The sequence below is a fragment of the Anabas testudineus genome, chromosome 2, assembly GCF_900324465.2.
Source record: "Anabas testudineus chromosome 2, fAnaTes1.2, whole genome shotgun sequence".
NCBI classification, from domain to species: Eukaryota; Metazoa; Chordata; class Actinopteri; order Anabantiformes; family Anabantidae; genus Anabas; species Anabas testudineus.
In genome coordinates, this window is record NC_046611.1 from 26,588,133 (window position 1) to 26,604,479 (window position 16,347).

Genomic DNA, 16,347 nt, shown 5'->3' on the forward strand with positions numbered 1-16,347 from the left:
TTCCTGGAGAGCGATAGTGACTGAGGATTTGGGTTCAGGGAAAACAGAATAGTTGTGTTATGCCACAGAAAATCAGGCTGCCTTAGCTGTTTGAATAAGAACACCGTAACCTATATCCAACCGGGAACAGATAGAAAAATATAGAAAGCAGTGGGCTGATCTTACTTTACACAGTCGGGGAACGGTTGGTCGATCAAGTCCATATCATGTGTTGTATGACTCTCGACCTAGCTCATCGAGTGTGAATCTCAGGAAAACGCAGTTAAAAAAGTCATTTTCCTTCCCATCTCTATTAGTTGTTGTTGGTTTTTTTTTTTGTTTTTTTATAAATTCACCATGCAGCTACTGTGTGGTGAGGTATGAAATGATGAAATGTAAGCGAAAAGGAACACCGTGGTGTTTTTTCTCCAGCACTTCCTGTATGAAGAACATCCCACAGAGAGTGCTCACACATTCACACACACACAAATAACCCCAGAGAAACCCTCTCCTGAGATTACACCACCATTCAGTGTGACAAAAAAAAAAAAAAAAAGAAATAGGAGAAAGCATCTTTTGTATTCACCCATGAAAGAGAGCAGGGAAGCGGAGAGGTAAGGAAAACATGAAAACCACAAATAGCCCTCCCTGGAGGACACCAGCGTAGCGTCAGGGGAGTTGTCAGAGTGTTATTTGATTTGTGGATTCAAATTATTGATAATGCGGGAGCTAATGTAACACACTTCTGGATAATTACCCATCACTCAGGCTTGGGAGGAACTAAGTGTCATAATCATTATAGAAATATCAAGTAATTTCAGTCAGCTTTAGTATGCAGATGAGCACCACTGTTCCTGCTGGCTTTGTGCTGAAGATGAATTAGAAAGGAGGCATTCCGACTGACACAATAGCAATCTCTTCTGACCTGGCAATGTTTGTGGGTTAGATCACGTTAAATGTTGTCTATTAACCTTCTGTTCAGATTCCCCACTGTCAAATTACAAACTCTATTCTCAGGGTGCACCATTTATTGTATATGTATCTGTGTTGCATCGTGGTACCAGAAGGTAGACTGTGTTGACTGTGATCTCTCCCCTGAATTGACCAGATCTTCTAAAAAAGTATTGTTTATAACAATAATTATTATACTGCTGGAGTGCCCCAGGGCTCTATAATAGGTCTGCTCCTTTCATCAACTACAAGTCAGTGTGTACACGGATTATACATAAATATAAATACAAACCTTAATCTTAATAGTTTCATTTTAATGTTACAAGATGAATTAGCACCTTTTCAACAGACAGTTTTTGGTCAGCAAGCCTTAACATTAAGAGCTCTTCAGGTTCATGTGCTACACAGTGTAGCAACTCTTGCTGTTCTTATGCACGCAGTCTTAGTGATCACTGCATGCTTGCCTTTGTTCTGCTGTCATGTGCTTGAATTTTTGTCCGTTCGTCAAATTGTTATTACCTGGATAACACCTATGTGTATTTTGTTGTCATATTTTAACACCCTGCATTAGTTCTCTGCTTCCTTTTGTATTAGTTGCCTGCATCTGCATGCCCCACTTTGCACTACTTCAAATGTTTGCATGTTTTCACCTGTTCTAATTTTACATGTTGTGTTTTTTCATTGTTGTTTTAATGACTAGTTTAGGCTCAGCATCTGGCTTTAGCATCTGGCTCAGCCACACCATATTAAATGGGCACTGTCTTAAAAAAAAAAAACGAAGAACAAATAAATCCAATATCAGCAACAGAAAGTCTCCGTGTCTCATGCGCTCATCTCCCAAATGTTACACTGTTTAGCAATCAGAAGCAAACACGGGAGGAGGTGGGCTGTCACATAAATCTGAGAATTCTTTTTATCCCTTTCACAGGGAATGAAATAGACTGCGGAGATGCCCAGGAAGTGAATTTAATTTGTTTAAGGTCATGTTAGATTGGCAGGATTAATAAGAGAGGGTGACAGTAAGAGTAGAAACAGAAAAGAAAGACACAACATTAGAGAGTGAGGGGTTCAGCAAATAGTCCTACAGAGGAATGGCAGCGGAGAGTCAGAAGACACTTCATTCATTAAACTGATTGATTCATTGTCAGAGTTTCTGTTGCTCTGCGTGTTTACACAACACAGAACCTAAGAGACTGGCCGGGCGAGGGAGTGAAAGATCAATTGTATTTCAGGGGAAGAATGAAGTAGGAAGGCAGAAAGAGAGATCACCAGCGGAAGTGAAATGGACGGAGGGTGTGTGAGAGAGCGAGATGGGAAGGCTTCAAACTGAAGGCTTTTGATGAAATATACAGAACATGTATACTGGGAAGTCTATTTATGTCTACATTAAAGGCATACTGCATATTAAAACAAATCTAATATTTATCTAATATCTCTTAGCACATATCAATTTCATTTCCAGTGTTATGTTATGAGATTTTTTTTTGTTTGTTTGTTTGTTTCAGCCACAGCACCTGGCTTCCAAAGTTTAAATTAAAATAATAATAGTAGTAAAGTAGTAGTCTGTAAATATTATTACAGTGTCACATCATGAGGTTATAACTCAACTCAACTCTAATATCACATTGATAATGTACAGAGTCTACATAATATGATATAATATATACTATAAACCAATAGATTTCTTTTTATATTTGATTCTGTATATTCAAACCACTCTGTTATGCACAAAGACACAAACATACAGAAACTGTAGAAACAGCAACAGAGGCAAACGGACAGTGACAGTGATACGCAAACAGATCGACGTCTCCTTCCCCTTTTGCATTTCACAGGCCCTAAATATGTATTGCCCCCATGACAATAGCATTTCAAGAGAGAAGATGTTTGTCTTCATCTTGAAGGATACTGTAATCATGTCTTCAGCACTGCCCCCATCCTAACAACATATCCTTATGTTGTGCATCAGCCAAGTGACAAACATGGCCTCAAAACAGAAAATTCAATAATGGCTTTGTTCCTGAAAAATGCAGAACACATGATGATGACGTCCAATTACACTGAGCCAGTTCTATTATTCCATTAATATACATGTAGCCCGTGATGGTAATTCAGCTATTTATGGAGCAATTACTGTATGGGCCACTTGTAGTGTGAGCAAGCTGTTCAAACAGACACAGTCAGTGTCACTTGTGAAAAAGGAAATGTGATATTCATAAGATAACAAGATATTTTAATATTGAACTGTTGTGTTACAATGATTCAACTATGGGTTTGCAGTGTATATTATTCACTGTTAATAGAGATTATTGCTCATGGGCTGTCTTCCTGATCTGAACACATGCTGTGTTCAAGCACTCTCTCTGTGTCTGTCTAAAATAGCCCTTACACTGAAACTTTGCCTCCGTTCTCTCTGCCAAACCCCAGTTTCTGCTGGTATCTGCACCGCAGGGAGCTTCAAAATCTCCTCCCCCGTGGCATCACCAGGCACCATCTGCATCATCCCTCACAGCGCCTGGCAGGCCCCACTGCAGCTTCCCCATGAACCCCTCCAGCAGACTCTGGGAGGTCAGTCCAGTCCAGCTTATCTATCTCTGCCCTTAGGTGACAGAGGGTGTGCTCCAGCCTTGTGATACCAGCCTTCACAGAAATCTGCCTAAGGGTTGGAGTGCATACTAGTGGAAATATTAATTTTTTGGATGACAGACTTCTGCTACATCACCATCCATATACCTATACCCTATATCACACCCCCCACTAATGTATACCTCAGATGATGAGGTCCTCAGAATAGATATGTAGAGTCAGAGGTATGCGTGATTGATTACCCATAGCGCCCATTTTTGGCATAACATGGGGAAAAAATAACTGCCCAGCACTAAGCTGCTATCTCCAGTCCTCCTCAACAGAAATGAAGAGATGATTTAACACAAGCTACTGGAATAGTGCCATCCCACACTCAAGGTCGGCCTTTATCCCTGCTTCTGGACAGAAAGGTGAGGGGGAACCAACCTTAAGGCAATGGTACTGTGACCAAGACGAAATCCGCCAGTTTCCCCTTGGACATATGACAGGCAGCCTCCGGGGGTTCAAAGTACACCAAGGTAATGACACATGGAAGAAGCGGCCAACTTATCCATAATCTCCACCCTGTCTATGTATTTTGAGTAACAATTGCAGCCTCCTCCTCTTTGATATCCTACTTCCAAACACCTGTAATACAGTATACCCCTTCTTGTTTTTAGTGATCCATTCCTCAGAGCACAGGTATCCCTAGAGTAATTTAAGCCCTGTCTCTTTCCACTTATAGCCACTTGTTAACTGTGAGAGAGAGATCCCCCTCCAAGCGACACATTGCACTTTGTAGTTTTCAACCTAGTTGCCCATGGCAGGACACCATTATCGCCATTATCTGTTTCAAAATCAAGCGAAAAAGAGACTGCCCTCCATTGCTCTTGTGTCTTGTTCATTCCTAACTAAAACAGGTCATCATCATTGGCAGACAAAAAAGAAAAATGGCCTACTTAGCCCCTAATTCAAATGCACATACCCCCTTAAACTTCCTCAGCGGTAACCGGTGTGTGCAGTTGACACCAAACTGTGCAGAGCTGTAAGATCCCCTTAGTAACACGAACTTGCTTGCTTGAGCTGCTTTCCACCTTTACCAAACATGAAAGAATTGATTATGAGTGCAATAAAATGTTTTATGAAGACAAAACCCAGAGAACATTGAGAGTAGAAAGACACACCGAGGTGAAGCAAAACTTAAAGGAAAGAAAGAGACAAAGGGGAGCCCAGAGAGGAAAAAAAGGCAGTTGGGATGTGAGGTTAAGACAGATAAAAGGGAATACAGGAGACACAAAGAAAGAAGGTGCATTAGCGGGGGAAAAAAGAACAGCTGAAACAGAAATGACAGAAAATAGTTAAGGCAATGATTAAAGGTAGACAAAGTGCATGAGCAGGACAGAGAGCGTATCTGAATTTCCATGTCAGTTAGTGTCTCTCTCTTTTTGTTTTATCTGTAACAATAGGCGGATTCTGCCATGGGTGAGTCGGGGTAATAACGTGACCTGTGGATCCGCTGATAGGGGATATTAAATTGAACAAAAAGCAAACACACTCACTTTACCATAATTTGACCTTGAGCAGAAGAAAACTGAATAAAAATGCCCCCAACAGTTCCTCGCCACAACGTCTGTAAGCAGGTTGAAACGTAAGAAGATGGTCAGATATTCTTTAGCAGCTAGCACTGGTGTTTCTTGTCTAATGTTCCCCCAGGTGAGAAATGGGCAGGGGCTCCACTGGTTCTGATCTGCTAGATAATGAAGGTAATTAGCTGCGATCAACCACAATGTTCTGCTAAGAGATGATTAAAAACAACTGGCATGAGACTTTCATAGTCTATTCTAACATTATGTTGCACAGTGAGATAGAAAGATGGTAAACGAGTGCCTTGGAGAGACTTACTTCCTGGGTATGGTGTTTCTCCAAGCTGCTCTCACTGCCAGGCTGTAAGATACAGATGCTTTGTCTGTCCCACTGGCTTCGCATAAATGCACACAAGAAACTCGTTGGCAGGTTTTCGACTGACCCTGATGTTAACCCAGTTGAGGCACTATGTCACGCAGAACAACAGCTTTTTTAATGATATTCCCCCAATATTGTTCAATGGAAAAATAAAGAAGCCTCTTTAATGATTTAAATATAAGTTGGATTTGTGTGATGATCATCAATTTTAATCCCTCTACAGTTTGCTAGTTGATATTCGTCCCCAAATTGTACACATTCATCTTTGATTAGTGGATTTCTATTTCATTCAAGGTGTGCAGTTTTTGGCATTTGGCCACTTTTTTTCATGGTTTTCTTTGGACAAGGCATTAGAAGACAGGGATGAAGAAGATTTTTTAGTCAAAAATGTATTTGATGAATAGATTTTTATTCAGGATGTTATAATGGATGATAGACAGAGCTAGATAAATTGTACTGTTTTAGTGTTTGAACCTGTAGTAAACCTCCGCACTGACATAAAAAAGTGGCTGTGTTGTAATCTTCACCTACTGGAGTCTCTCTTTCTTTACCACCACTGACCCGCATTTATTGCACACTTGTGACCTTCCCTTAACAGTAAAACCAAAAAAAGAAATAAAGCAACTGTGTGGAATTTCACACAGAGGAAGTGAGAGAACAGAGCTGGATCCATAACAGACATGATGTGAGAATGAGCGACTGGTAAGATGATGCTATAATAGGGAAAAAGTAATGAAAATGAGATATAGGGGAAAAAATATTAGAAAGACTAATGAACGCCAAAGGGTGAGCTTGTTAGGCAGATGCAGTGAGGAAAGAGAGAGACAGGCATCTGATCAAACATTCAGGTCGTGAGGTCTTGTTAAAAAAAATCCCTGCCAATGAAGAATGCACTCGGCCTGGAATTTATTCATAGATGTATTTATAATGCATGCCTACAGAATAAATGACTTCCCATGCATCTCAACATAGCATGTGTGTGTAGCCCTGCGCACGCCTGTGCACAATGCACAGTTGAGTGTGTCCGTGATTTCTTCTCATGTGCAATCTGTCTGGGAGACAGGACATGTGCTGATTGAGGAGAAGCTGTTTGTTTTAATGAGCCGCCAGCGTGGTTTTACCTTGAGAGAGATTTGGTTTCTCACCATACAGGCCTTTTACCACTGATATCCCATGCAAACGGCATCACGCTTCTGCAGCCTGCGCGTAGACCTGATGTCTGTTTAACTGAGTGTGTTTTGCTTGTGTATGTTTGTTCACCATGTGTTATTTTCGTGATCAGTGGACCTGTGTTGTGTGTGTGTTTGTGTGAAAGTACAGTTACTGTATGTGTATGTTGTAAATTAGTAACAGGGGACCTTGGGCAAATATAATCATGACGTATCTTTATTATTACCCACCATTTTTCATTTGGTTTAGTTGTTTTTCATGTCTTCTCAATTGGCATTTTTTAAATTTATGTCAGAAATATGATTTTGTAAGTTCAATAAAAACATTTAATTAATTTAATGATAGTGAAGTGTTACATACATATTTGTAGTGTATAGTGAATCTGCCCATAAACTATTCTTTGTAAATGTAACAACCAGGTTCCTAAAACTCAGAAGTACATCAGGCATGACCTTACCATCCACAGTAGTAGTTTTAGTCCTTGCTTTTTACTTATTATTACTTACTTTTTACTTTACTTATCCATACATGAATGAATTTATTTAATAATTTCATTGTTATGTCAGTCAGATTCACTTTTAGGCTGCAGGGTGGCAGGGATAGCTGAGAAATTGCTGTACTTTCTTTAAGCAAAATGCAGCAGATCTCTACAGTATGTGGAAGCGGATCAATGAAGCATTGAATGATCTGAGTGTTAATGCTTCATTAAACTAAATTAGAATTAAACATAAAGTAGTCTCCTTCAATAAAAAGTCCCAAAATCCATGGGTCAGTGGTGTTAATGCGCATCTGTTTAAGGGTTCTTGACATTTTAAAAAATGTTGAGGTTCATATACTCTAGAGATATAAGCACACTGGGTCAGCAGAACTATGTTTCACTAGATTAATTTTCCTCCCTGTCCTGAAAGACCCTCAGTTATTGTTTGCTGATTTAATAATAAACTGAACATAGAGTATCTACGGGGCAGATAATGATGACTACACTGAAGAGCGATCTCAATAGTCCGTCTTTCACTCGGATCATTTCCAGTTCAAATGAAATTAAACCATTTCTCAAAGTGCTAGAAACCCCTGGAGTCTACTTAAAGACGTGTGGGGGTGCCTTTGAAGCAGCTCTGCGAAACACACGTGCAAAGACGAGGGCTGTGTTTCCCACCTCCAGCCTGTAGGGGGCCCCACCACAGAGCGGCGCCGCTGCTCGCTGCGGCTCTCGTTGACTGTTTACAGCGGCAGTGGCGGAAGTGGCTTCATTCATTGCGCGATTTAGTAAGTTTTTTTATTGAATATTTACTTTACCTTAAATTTCTTTTAAGTCTAGCACTGACAGCCTTACACTGACGTCAGTGCGTTTCACACTCCGTGTTGTTGTATCTGCTGAGCTCCTAACGCGGCGCACACACCCCGCTCGGCTCTGACAGGCGGGGACGCATCACGGCTTAATGTGCGGTGAATGTGGATGATGCTTGAAATGAAAGCGATAAGGACGCTAAAGTCCAGCGAGGGCATCTTCCCCAGGTCCGGGTTTAACGGGGGGTGAGCGTCACAGAGACGGATGATGCTGTTGTCGGAGGTAAAGCATCGTCAGCTGCTTTCTAACCCTGGAGCAGCACCTGTGGCTGTGTCTGACTGATGTCTGCGTAAATAAACCAGAACCTCTTCATCGGGAACCAGGCGTCTTTCATTTCTTTATTTTTCCCTTTGAATACTGCAGAAGCTGAGCTAAAAGTCAAAAGCTTGGACCAGTGAGTGCATTGTGGTTTTGACAGGTTTGGGAAAAAAACACTGAGACACAGAAAATCAGTGTTTGGGTTAGACTTTACAGTATTTATTATATGTTTATTTATTTTGCGTAGTGATCACTTTTTAAAGAATTTCTGAATGTTAATGGAAACAGAAGGAGCCATATGCAGGCTCATGTTTTTAACAGTTTAACTTTGGGCTGTGGGGAGATGCAGACCTTATCAGAAGAGGTGCAGTCCATAGATTAAATGATCTTGTTTTGTGGCTGCCTAAGGCAAATGAGTGGTGTACAGTGTAGGAGTGAAACTAATAATTAACATGTCCAGTTTCTAAGTTGGGTGAAAAAAAAAAAAGACCTGGTTGTGAAATGTCTGTGTGGGAAGCAGCGAGAAGAGCTGTCACTGGTAATTACTGAGGACAGGTACTGTATGAGTTGTTGTTTAAAGTGAAGCTGAGGTTTATTATCCTGTGCTTTCTTTATGTCAGGTCGCTCTGCTTTGTTAGCTGGATTGTAAGGCTGAAAGTTAAGCTAAGTCAAGAGTGTTGACACAGTATGGTTTATTCTGTGCTGCTGCATTAAGCAACAGGCGATCCTGCATGCTGAGACTCGGATATCAGATACCTGGAGACGACAAGCTTCGAAAGTGTGGGTAGAGCTAAATGAACTGAACAAACACTGAACAACATTTAAAACTACATTTCAGTGTCAGCAAGTTGTTGCCGATGATATCAGATATGATTGATGTAGCAACTTTAAATGTCAAGTTTATGGTTGAACTTCATTTGCGCTGTTCTGTACTTCAACTGTGGCATTTGACACGGCTTCAAGCTTTATTGCTGTTTGATGAAACATAATCTTCTTTATTCATTGAATAATTGTATAATTCGATGCGTGTTTAAAAAAAATGAATGTAACTAACGAGTATTCTGCATTAATACATTTGCCTATTATTATTATTATTGACCATTTTCAATTGATTGTTTGTAGCAAACATAAAAGCAAACCATTAGTTTGATTATAGTTTGATAATTTTAAACATAACAAACTTCCTTAAGGAACCATTTATTGTCACTATTATAAATGAATTAACAATTCAACAATTATTTCTATCTATTTCTTCTTCTATCTTTTGTAATGAATTGTGCTGCTTTATAGCTTATTTCCTTCAATGTGGCAGCCTGTTTGGTAAGATTACCAATATTACAGATGTGTGAGCAACAGGTAAATATTTAATTCAAAAAATCAAATTGAGTTCCACAGGCTGGGGTGTAAACTGGAATTGGAGACGATGAATCACACAAAAGAACAAAAGGAAGAAACAGAAACAAAAAAAACAATAAAATCAAGAAGAGCAGCAACAGTGTGTGTGTGTGTGTGTCCTCCTGCTTCCAGATACGTTTGCTGACTAAAAACAGGCTCCTGTAGATTCTGGCCATGGATAAAGAGTGGGCGCCTTTGGACTGTCTACTGCCCTCAGGTAATGCCTTTCAAACACACAGTCCCCTGGCGCGAACATACACACTGTCAGTCAAACATGCATGTCCAGGCAAAGGCGCACAAGGTCCGTCTGTGTGCGGGACACTCACACACACATCAGGAGACAAATACAGAGACGATCTGTATGCATCTGATCAAAACACACACTGTCACTCTTGTTTTCCTGCTGCTCTTACTCTCTCTCTCTCTCTCTCTCTCTGGCGCTTCAGAACAAATCGCACTTTCATGACAACGGCGTGTGTTGTCACGAACGCATGTATCCACTTGCTTGTGGCTCCTTTTTGTATCTGCTGCTTACATAATCACAATCATAAGACCCTTTGCTGAAAGACTGCTTGTTGTAATGTTAGCAGTTAGAGAAAAACATGTTTTGAAGAAGTTAGTCTGATGAAAATATTTCAACAAATAAATAATGTAACTCATGAATAAATTCCCTGTGATCATATAAATTCAACAACATGTTCCAACGTGGCACTGAAAAACACTAGAATTTGATTTGACATTTGACAAAAAGAAATCAGCTGACAGTAGATATATTCTCTCTTTTTCAAATGCATTTAGGCACTTTTTCTTTCTTTCTTTCTTTCTTTTTTTTTGTAAAATTTATTTTCCGCATGATGAACTGACATTTTTTGTATCTGCCGATGCTCTTAGAAATTCTCCAGATGATCAGCACTGACTGCCCTGCAGACTTAAGGAGGCAGCTGCTGATAGCTGCCTTTAACCACTGCTCTCAGGTCAAGGTTTATGTGAGCTCCTCGGTGGTGTGTGCACGAGTGTGGAGGAAGGAAAGCTGATATGAGCCTAAGGGCGGGTTTATCCAGAGCGCCAAAGGTCAAGAGGACCGTACAACAGTTTGGCCTGTAGAGCATACAGCAGGCACATGTAGTTCCCTATATGAACACAAACACTCTGCTCCCCCAGAAGCTCGGCTGCCCCAGAGCTTTTGCCTGTCTCGTCTGTTTTAGAGTCTTTGGCTTACAGCGTTCCCAGTTGAGGTGGGTTTATAAACATACTGTGTGCAGTTCACTTCCAAGATAAAGACGAATTTCATGCAGTAAAGTCCTTGAAGAATTTTCTCTTTAACACAGTATGCCTCAGCAAATCTTTGGTATTGCTGTAAAATGACACTATTTCACAAAGGAGACTTCGTTTCTTTCAACCCGCCACTGTTTGGCTTCAGCTAAGGAATCTTGTTCCGAGCTGTGCTCTATTTAAAGATGTACCTGAACTCTTGTTGTCTACAGTATGTTTGGCCATTCCACAGAGTGGAATTTGAAAAATACACCACCAAACAAGAACGTGGGCCAAGGAATGCAAGGTGCAAAGCCAAAAGAACAGTTTTTGGATGTGTTGAAATGATTTCATGTGAGTGTGAGCTTCTCACAAATGAAAATATGTAAGTGAAAATGGTGAAGAGATAACTTTTTACTTATTTTAATTAGGATTTTGCCACAAACAAGCCTGTATCGATCAAGCCTTATTTATCAGTATCTGCACCAGTTTGAGGTTTCCTTTATACCACGATCTACTCTGGCCCTCACTTGTGTTGAATTAAGGCTGCACAAGTCTGGCTTTATGTTCATAGTTCAAATCATGGTTTGGTTCACATCTCACCAAATTTGTTTTTGGTGTAGTACATGATGAACATAATGTTTCCTGCTTTGCATTAGTTTTGAGTTGCATTTCTTTTTCAATTCATACAAAATGCAATGTTGACACACAATAATCCATAATGACAAAGTGAAAGTGAAATGTTTTTTTGACATTTTTTTACCAATTTATTGCAAATGAAAAGCTCACATCTATTATTTGCAAAAGTATTCTGACCTGTACTTTATTACTTTGTAAAAGCTGGTGGCAATACCACTCAGAGTCTTTGTGAGTAAGAAAGCGTGGTACACCTGGAGTGGCACAGCTTTTCTCAATTGCTGTCAGGAAGGATGGAGGCGTAACACAAGGCATGGAAAAGGGGAAACACTGAACTCCTTTTAATTCAGTGGTTTTGGTCTTTGTTTCTTTTGTTTTCTACATTGTAGATTAATGAAGACGCCACAACTATAAATTAACACATGGAAATATGGAGTCATTAACATTAAAGCAAAATGAGGTTTCATGCTTTACGTAGTTGACATGCGCACATTTGGGTAATTTGCACAGAGCAACAGGAACACACCTGCTGTTGATTTTCTATGCTTTTACAGCCTGAAAATCAATACCACGCAAAGGCCAGCATCAGTCGAGAGACTCTCACTTCTAATAAGACGCTATCAGCTCTTCTGAAGCATCAGCTGAAACAAATGTTTACTCAAACACGTTAGCCAAGCATAACAGGCAACACTGTGGAGTTTGCTCACTGTACAAATCCAAAGATTTATTCTAAAGATTTCACAGGGTGTGCAAATAATCCCCAAATGGCTGCAGAAATGAACAACTCCGAGCACACACACACACACACACACACACATCCTGCTGATGATATAATTCTGTTGATAAGTCTGTCGCTTGCTATCAGAGGTAAAGGATGTGTTTGAGATTCCCTGATGGACACACTTTCAAAATCTTTGTCCCTATTGCACGATATCATGAAACACTCCCCCTATTAGATAAGTGTAGAGCATCTTTCCACGGCTTCCTTAGTTTAAGATTCTCAAAGGAGAATATAAAAACAGCCCCTGGATGTCTGCATTTTAAAATCCCTGGTGTCCACTGTTAGCATTTCAGCATATTAATTATAAATGCCTATTCCTGGAAAATCTATTTGCTAGCTCATGTGCTTAGATTTTGTGAGTTTGTGTATGTATGTGTGTGGTATTTATGCTGTCTGGCACTTTTAAAAGACTCCCAAGGTGACATTTCTTTGAACAGAGTGCACGAGAGGCTGCGCGCCACCTCGCGTGTGTGTGCGGGCAGGCGAGTGTTTGTGCGACGCAGGGTTATCTGAAAAGTCACGGCTGGTTGAGTTTGTCTTTTGTTCTCTGTACACCTCCAGCCAATTAAGAGACATGACTGACAAATCTACTCCTCCTCTTCCTCCTCACCTACCCCTCCTCGTGTCCTCCTTTCTTTTCCTCCTCCTTTGTGTCTCCTCTTTATCCCCTCTTCCTTTTACCTTACTCGGCTGGGGTTGACTTTTTTATTGGAAATGACCTTCCAGTGATGTGAACTTTTTAACAACATCAAGCCCGCCGCTACAACAAAGTCCCAAACCCAAAGGACAGTTTTTTTTTTTTCGTTTTTTTTCTTCACCTTTCCTCAGCCAAGCCAAAATGCACTCTTTACACTTGAGGGTTTAAATCCAAAATAACTTTTTTTTTTTTTCCATAAATTTTGCAATGAGAATTTCATGAAACCAGAAATATATTCTTCTTTCTTCTGTGCTGTAGCTTCTTCTGGCTTTCCCCTTTGCATTCACAATGTATCAGGAAAGGTGTATTGGGAAAGATACAAGCTTTATTAGGTATGCCCTGTCGCGTTCCACAGAAACTGGGATCCAGTTGGGTTGAATTTACATAAATACAGTTTAGGAGAGAGGGAAAGTGAGCATTGTAATCACAGAGTGTTGCTTAAGCTCGCATATGGCATATTGGCTTCGCTGTGAAAGGTAACAACTTTAAAAATGCATGAGAAATCATTCATAAGGGCAGACATGAAAAGGAAAGATAAATGAGCAAAGTGTGAAGGCAGGGGGAAGAGAGGTTGGCCTGTAGTCTTCGGTCCATTAAGGCTTTTCTAGTAGCACTGTGTTGTTTTTTTTTTTTTTTTTTTTTTTTCATTTCCTGCAGATAGAAAAATGACAATTCCAAAGTATTAGTCAGGGGATCTGCATTAGCAGCAGAGCAAAAAGAAAAGCTAAAAGCAAGATGGATGGGAGGCTGAGGGAGGAAATAGATTTGAAGAAATGATGCACCCTAGGAAAGAGACGTTGACAGAGAAACATGGAGGTACTCTGAGAGGAAGGAGAGAAACTATAGGATGACAAGTTATTTTCATTAGTGCTGTTTTGAAAGGGCTTTCCTCCGTTGTCATGTAGTTACAGATGGCGTGTCACAAAGGTCAAGTTATTCAAATGAGCATCGATGAGATGTGTGTAAGCCTAAGTGTGCTTCTTTTATGAATAATAAAGACATTGTTGTGACCCCAGGTCGCGGAGAGGAAGGGTACTTTATTTCAGGGAAATCACAGCATAATTTGGTTTCACGTCGTCTTCTGCTGTTAGGTTTGGCTGATTCTGGTGCTGCAAATAAACCAATAAATATACATACAGCTCAACTGGATTGAGTAAAAAAATAAAACGTTTTGATCTCCGGTTTCTGTTTTTAATCCTCTGTTATTTTCCCGTCTCCACGTGGAGCATGATAATGACCTCGGTGTTACAGCTTTGCTTTAATTTAGCTCTTCATTTAGTGCCACAAACAACAGTCTCCTATTTGTAGCGAAAAGGTATTGTTTTCTACATACAAATAATGATATGTTGTGCCTTTGCTCTTTGCTATTTGGTAATTATGCTCCATCGGATGTCTGTGTCTCCATCTCGTGTTTTGTGATTCATACCAGCATGATTCATCATTTCCACCTTTCCTCCCATCTCCTTCCCCAGGCACGCAGAAAATATGTCTGATCATTCTGAACCAGCCTCTGGATAAAGACTACCTACATATCCTCTGGAGTAAAGGTAGATATTTCACACATCACCAGCACAGATCATAGATCGGCACAGCTCACTTACATCCCATCTGCCTTGGTTTACACTGAGCTTGTATTCCCCTGTCGTGTTTTTGTTAGACTGTGCTCTCTAGGCCCACGTAGCCTCCGCTGTGCAAAATCTTAATTGGTGCCATGTCAGTGAATATGCCCCCTTCCTGACCTCTGCCCACATTTCCTGTGAGATGCATTTTAATGAAGTTAAAAATAATAAACAAAAAATAAAACAGAATTGTTTTGCTGAAGATTTATTTAATATTTTACTGACTTCTGTGGCTGCGTGACCTGAACCAATATCACATTCACAACAAAAACCAAATGTTAAACAGTTGGCATTTCACTTTCGTTCACAGCTGAATTCATGACACGATCGTCAGCAGGTGAACACGTGTAACCAGATGACGCTGTAGGAAACTGTAAAAAGCCACAATTATACCTAAACTAAGGAGAAATGAACCCTATTCAGTGTACATGGTCATTTAGTGTCACAGATAAACGCCATTTTGAGTGATCAAATGGACTTTATGGTCTATTACATAAAGAACGCATTCCATTTCTATAGGTCTTCAGCTTTCACATACTGAACCATATACTTAGCTGAACAATTTGCTCTTATTATAGACATTCAGTCCTATTGAAACCACTACAGTAGCAATTGTAGGGTCTCGGTGTAGCAAAGGATGGCACCTTATGCATATCCATTCTGATTCTTTCAAGTGGGAGTGTGTACGTTCACTTTAGTTAATTATTTTGCTAAAAATGATGCACTAGAAAGTGCCGCTTCCTCACTGTGGGGGAGTGACAGGGATCGATATGAACAAACTAACTAGACCAAAGACCTCTGCGATGAGAAAGTTTAACAAATCTACCCTCAGCTTTGACTCTGAGCTGCTCGTCTGGATAGTCCAAGAAATAGGATACAGTCTCGCACTTAGTGTTTTTTCATTGGTACACAATGCTTGCTCATGACGTTAGCAGCAGTGCCTCATTTTTTTGTGTAAAAAGGGAAACATTTCAAGCAGGCTGTACCTTCCAAAAACTCAAAAAACAAAAGTTTACAAAAGACTCATTGTTAAAAAGGAAGAAAAAGAGGTTTTTGAAGGGAAGTAGAACTCTAGACTCCCCGAGGTGTCGCTCATGGGATGCTCAGATGCATCAGCAGTTGGCTGTGATGTATTAAATATGCAAAGCTGACTTTGAACCTTTAAACCAGTCGTTGTCATCTCAATCAGTATCATAGAACTTTGTTTTTCAGAGACGGAGCATAGCTGAAGAATAACCTGAACCAATCTTCACTGAGTTTGTCGTGTTGTTCTTTATCAAGAACAGAGTCGCAATAAGTGGCGTGGATCAGTGGTTCTCAATAGGTTTAATGCGTCGACCATGAAACGACAGCGAAAAACTGTGAGAACACTAATTTATGTAACACAATTAATGTAACTTACAAAGTTATGCACTCAGGGAGCGAGGTTAGTAAACAGTAACTTTGAAGGCAAACTTGTAATTACAACCACATTGCACTGAATTTTAATGAACAGCTTTGATATCCTTATCAACTTAGCAAAAACCCAAGAGGCACCTGAGCTCTTTCCATCACACAGCAGTCACACAGGTAGACAGGTTTCTGCCTTTTTACTGAAGGACCTGTAAAAAATGTTTAATGCTATTACAGAAAGTAATTTCCTCACCTGATTTCACACCAACGGTTGCCTGCTGCCCTGAGATAAAGATTATTTGAGTAGTCTATAAAGGGGACAGATAAAACATATATAATTTTA

At 40.1% G+C, this 16,347-nt stretch overlaps 1 protein-coding gene across 5 annotated transcripts in view; it reads left to right on the forward strand.

Annotated features, from left to right (window-relative positions):
• The first annotated feature begins 7,834 nt into the window (after positions 1-7,834).
• Positions 7,835-16,347, forward strand: part of tpk1 (thiamin pyrophosphokinase 1) — a 53,861-nt gene continuing 45,348 nt past the window's right edge. For 2 of the 5 annotated variants that reach the window (XM_026363592.1, XM_026363597.1), the window contains exons 1-3: positions 7,835-7,893; positions 9,761-9,845; positions 14,466-14,540. In XM_026363592.1, the coding sequence (XP_026219377.1) occupies positions 9,803-9,845; positions 14,466-14,540 (118 nt within the window). In that variant the 5' untranslated portion in view covers positions 7,835-7,893; positions 9,761-9,802. Of the gene's footprint in view, positions 7,894-8,138; positions 8,198-8,719; positions 8,789-8,853; positions 9,014-9,760; positions 9,846-14,465; positions 14,541-16,347 lie in introns of those variants that run through there. The other 3 variants (XM_026363594.1, XM_026363593.1, XM_026363596.1) reach the window with 3 other exon arrangements.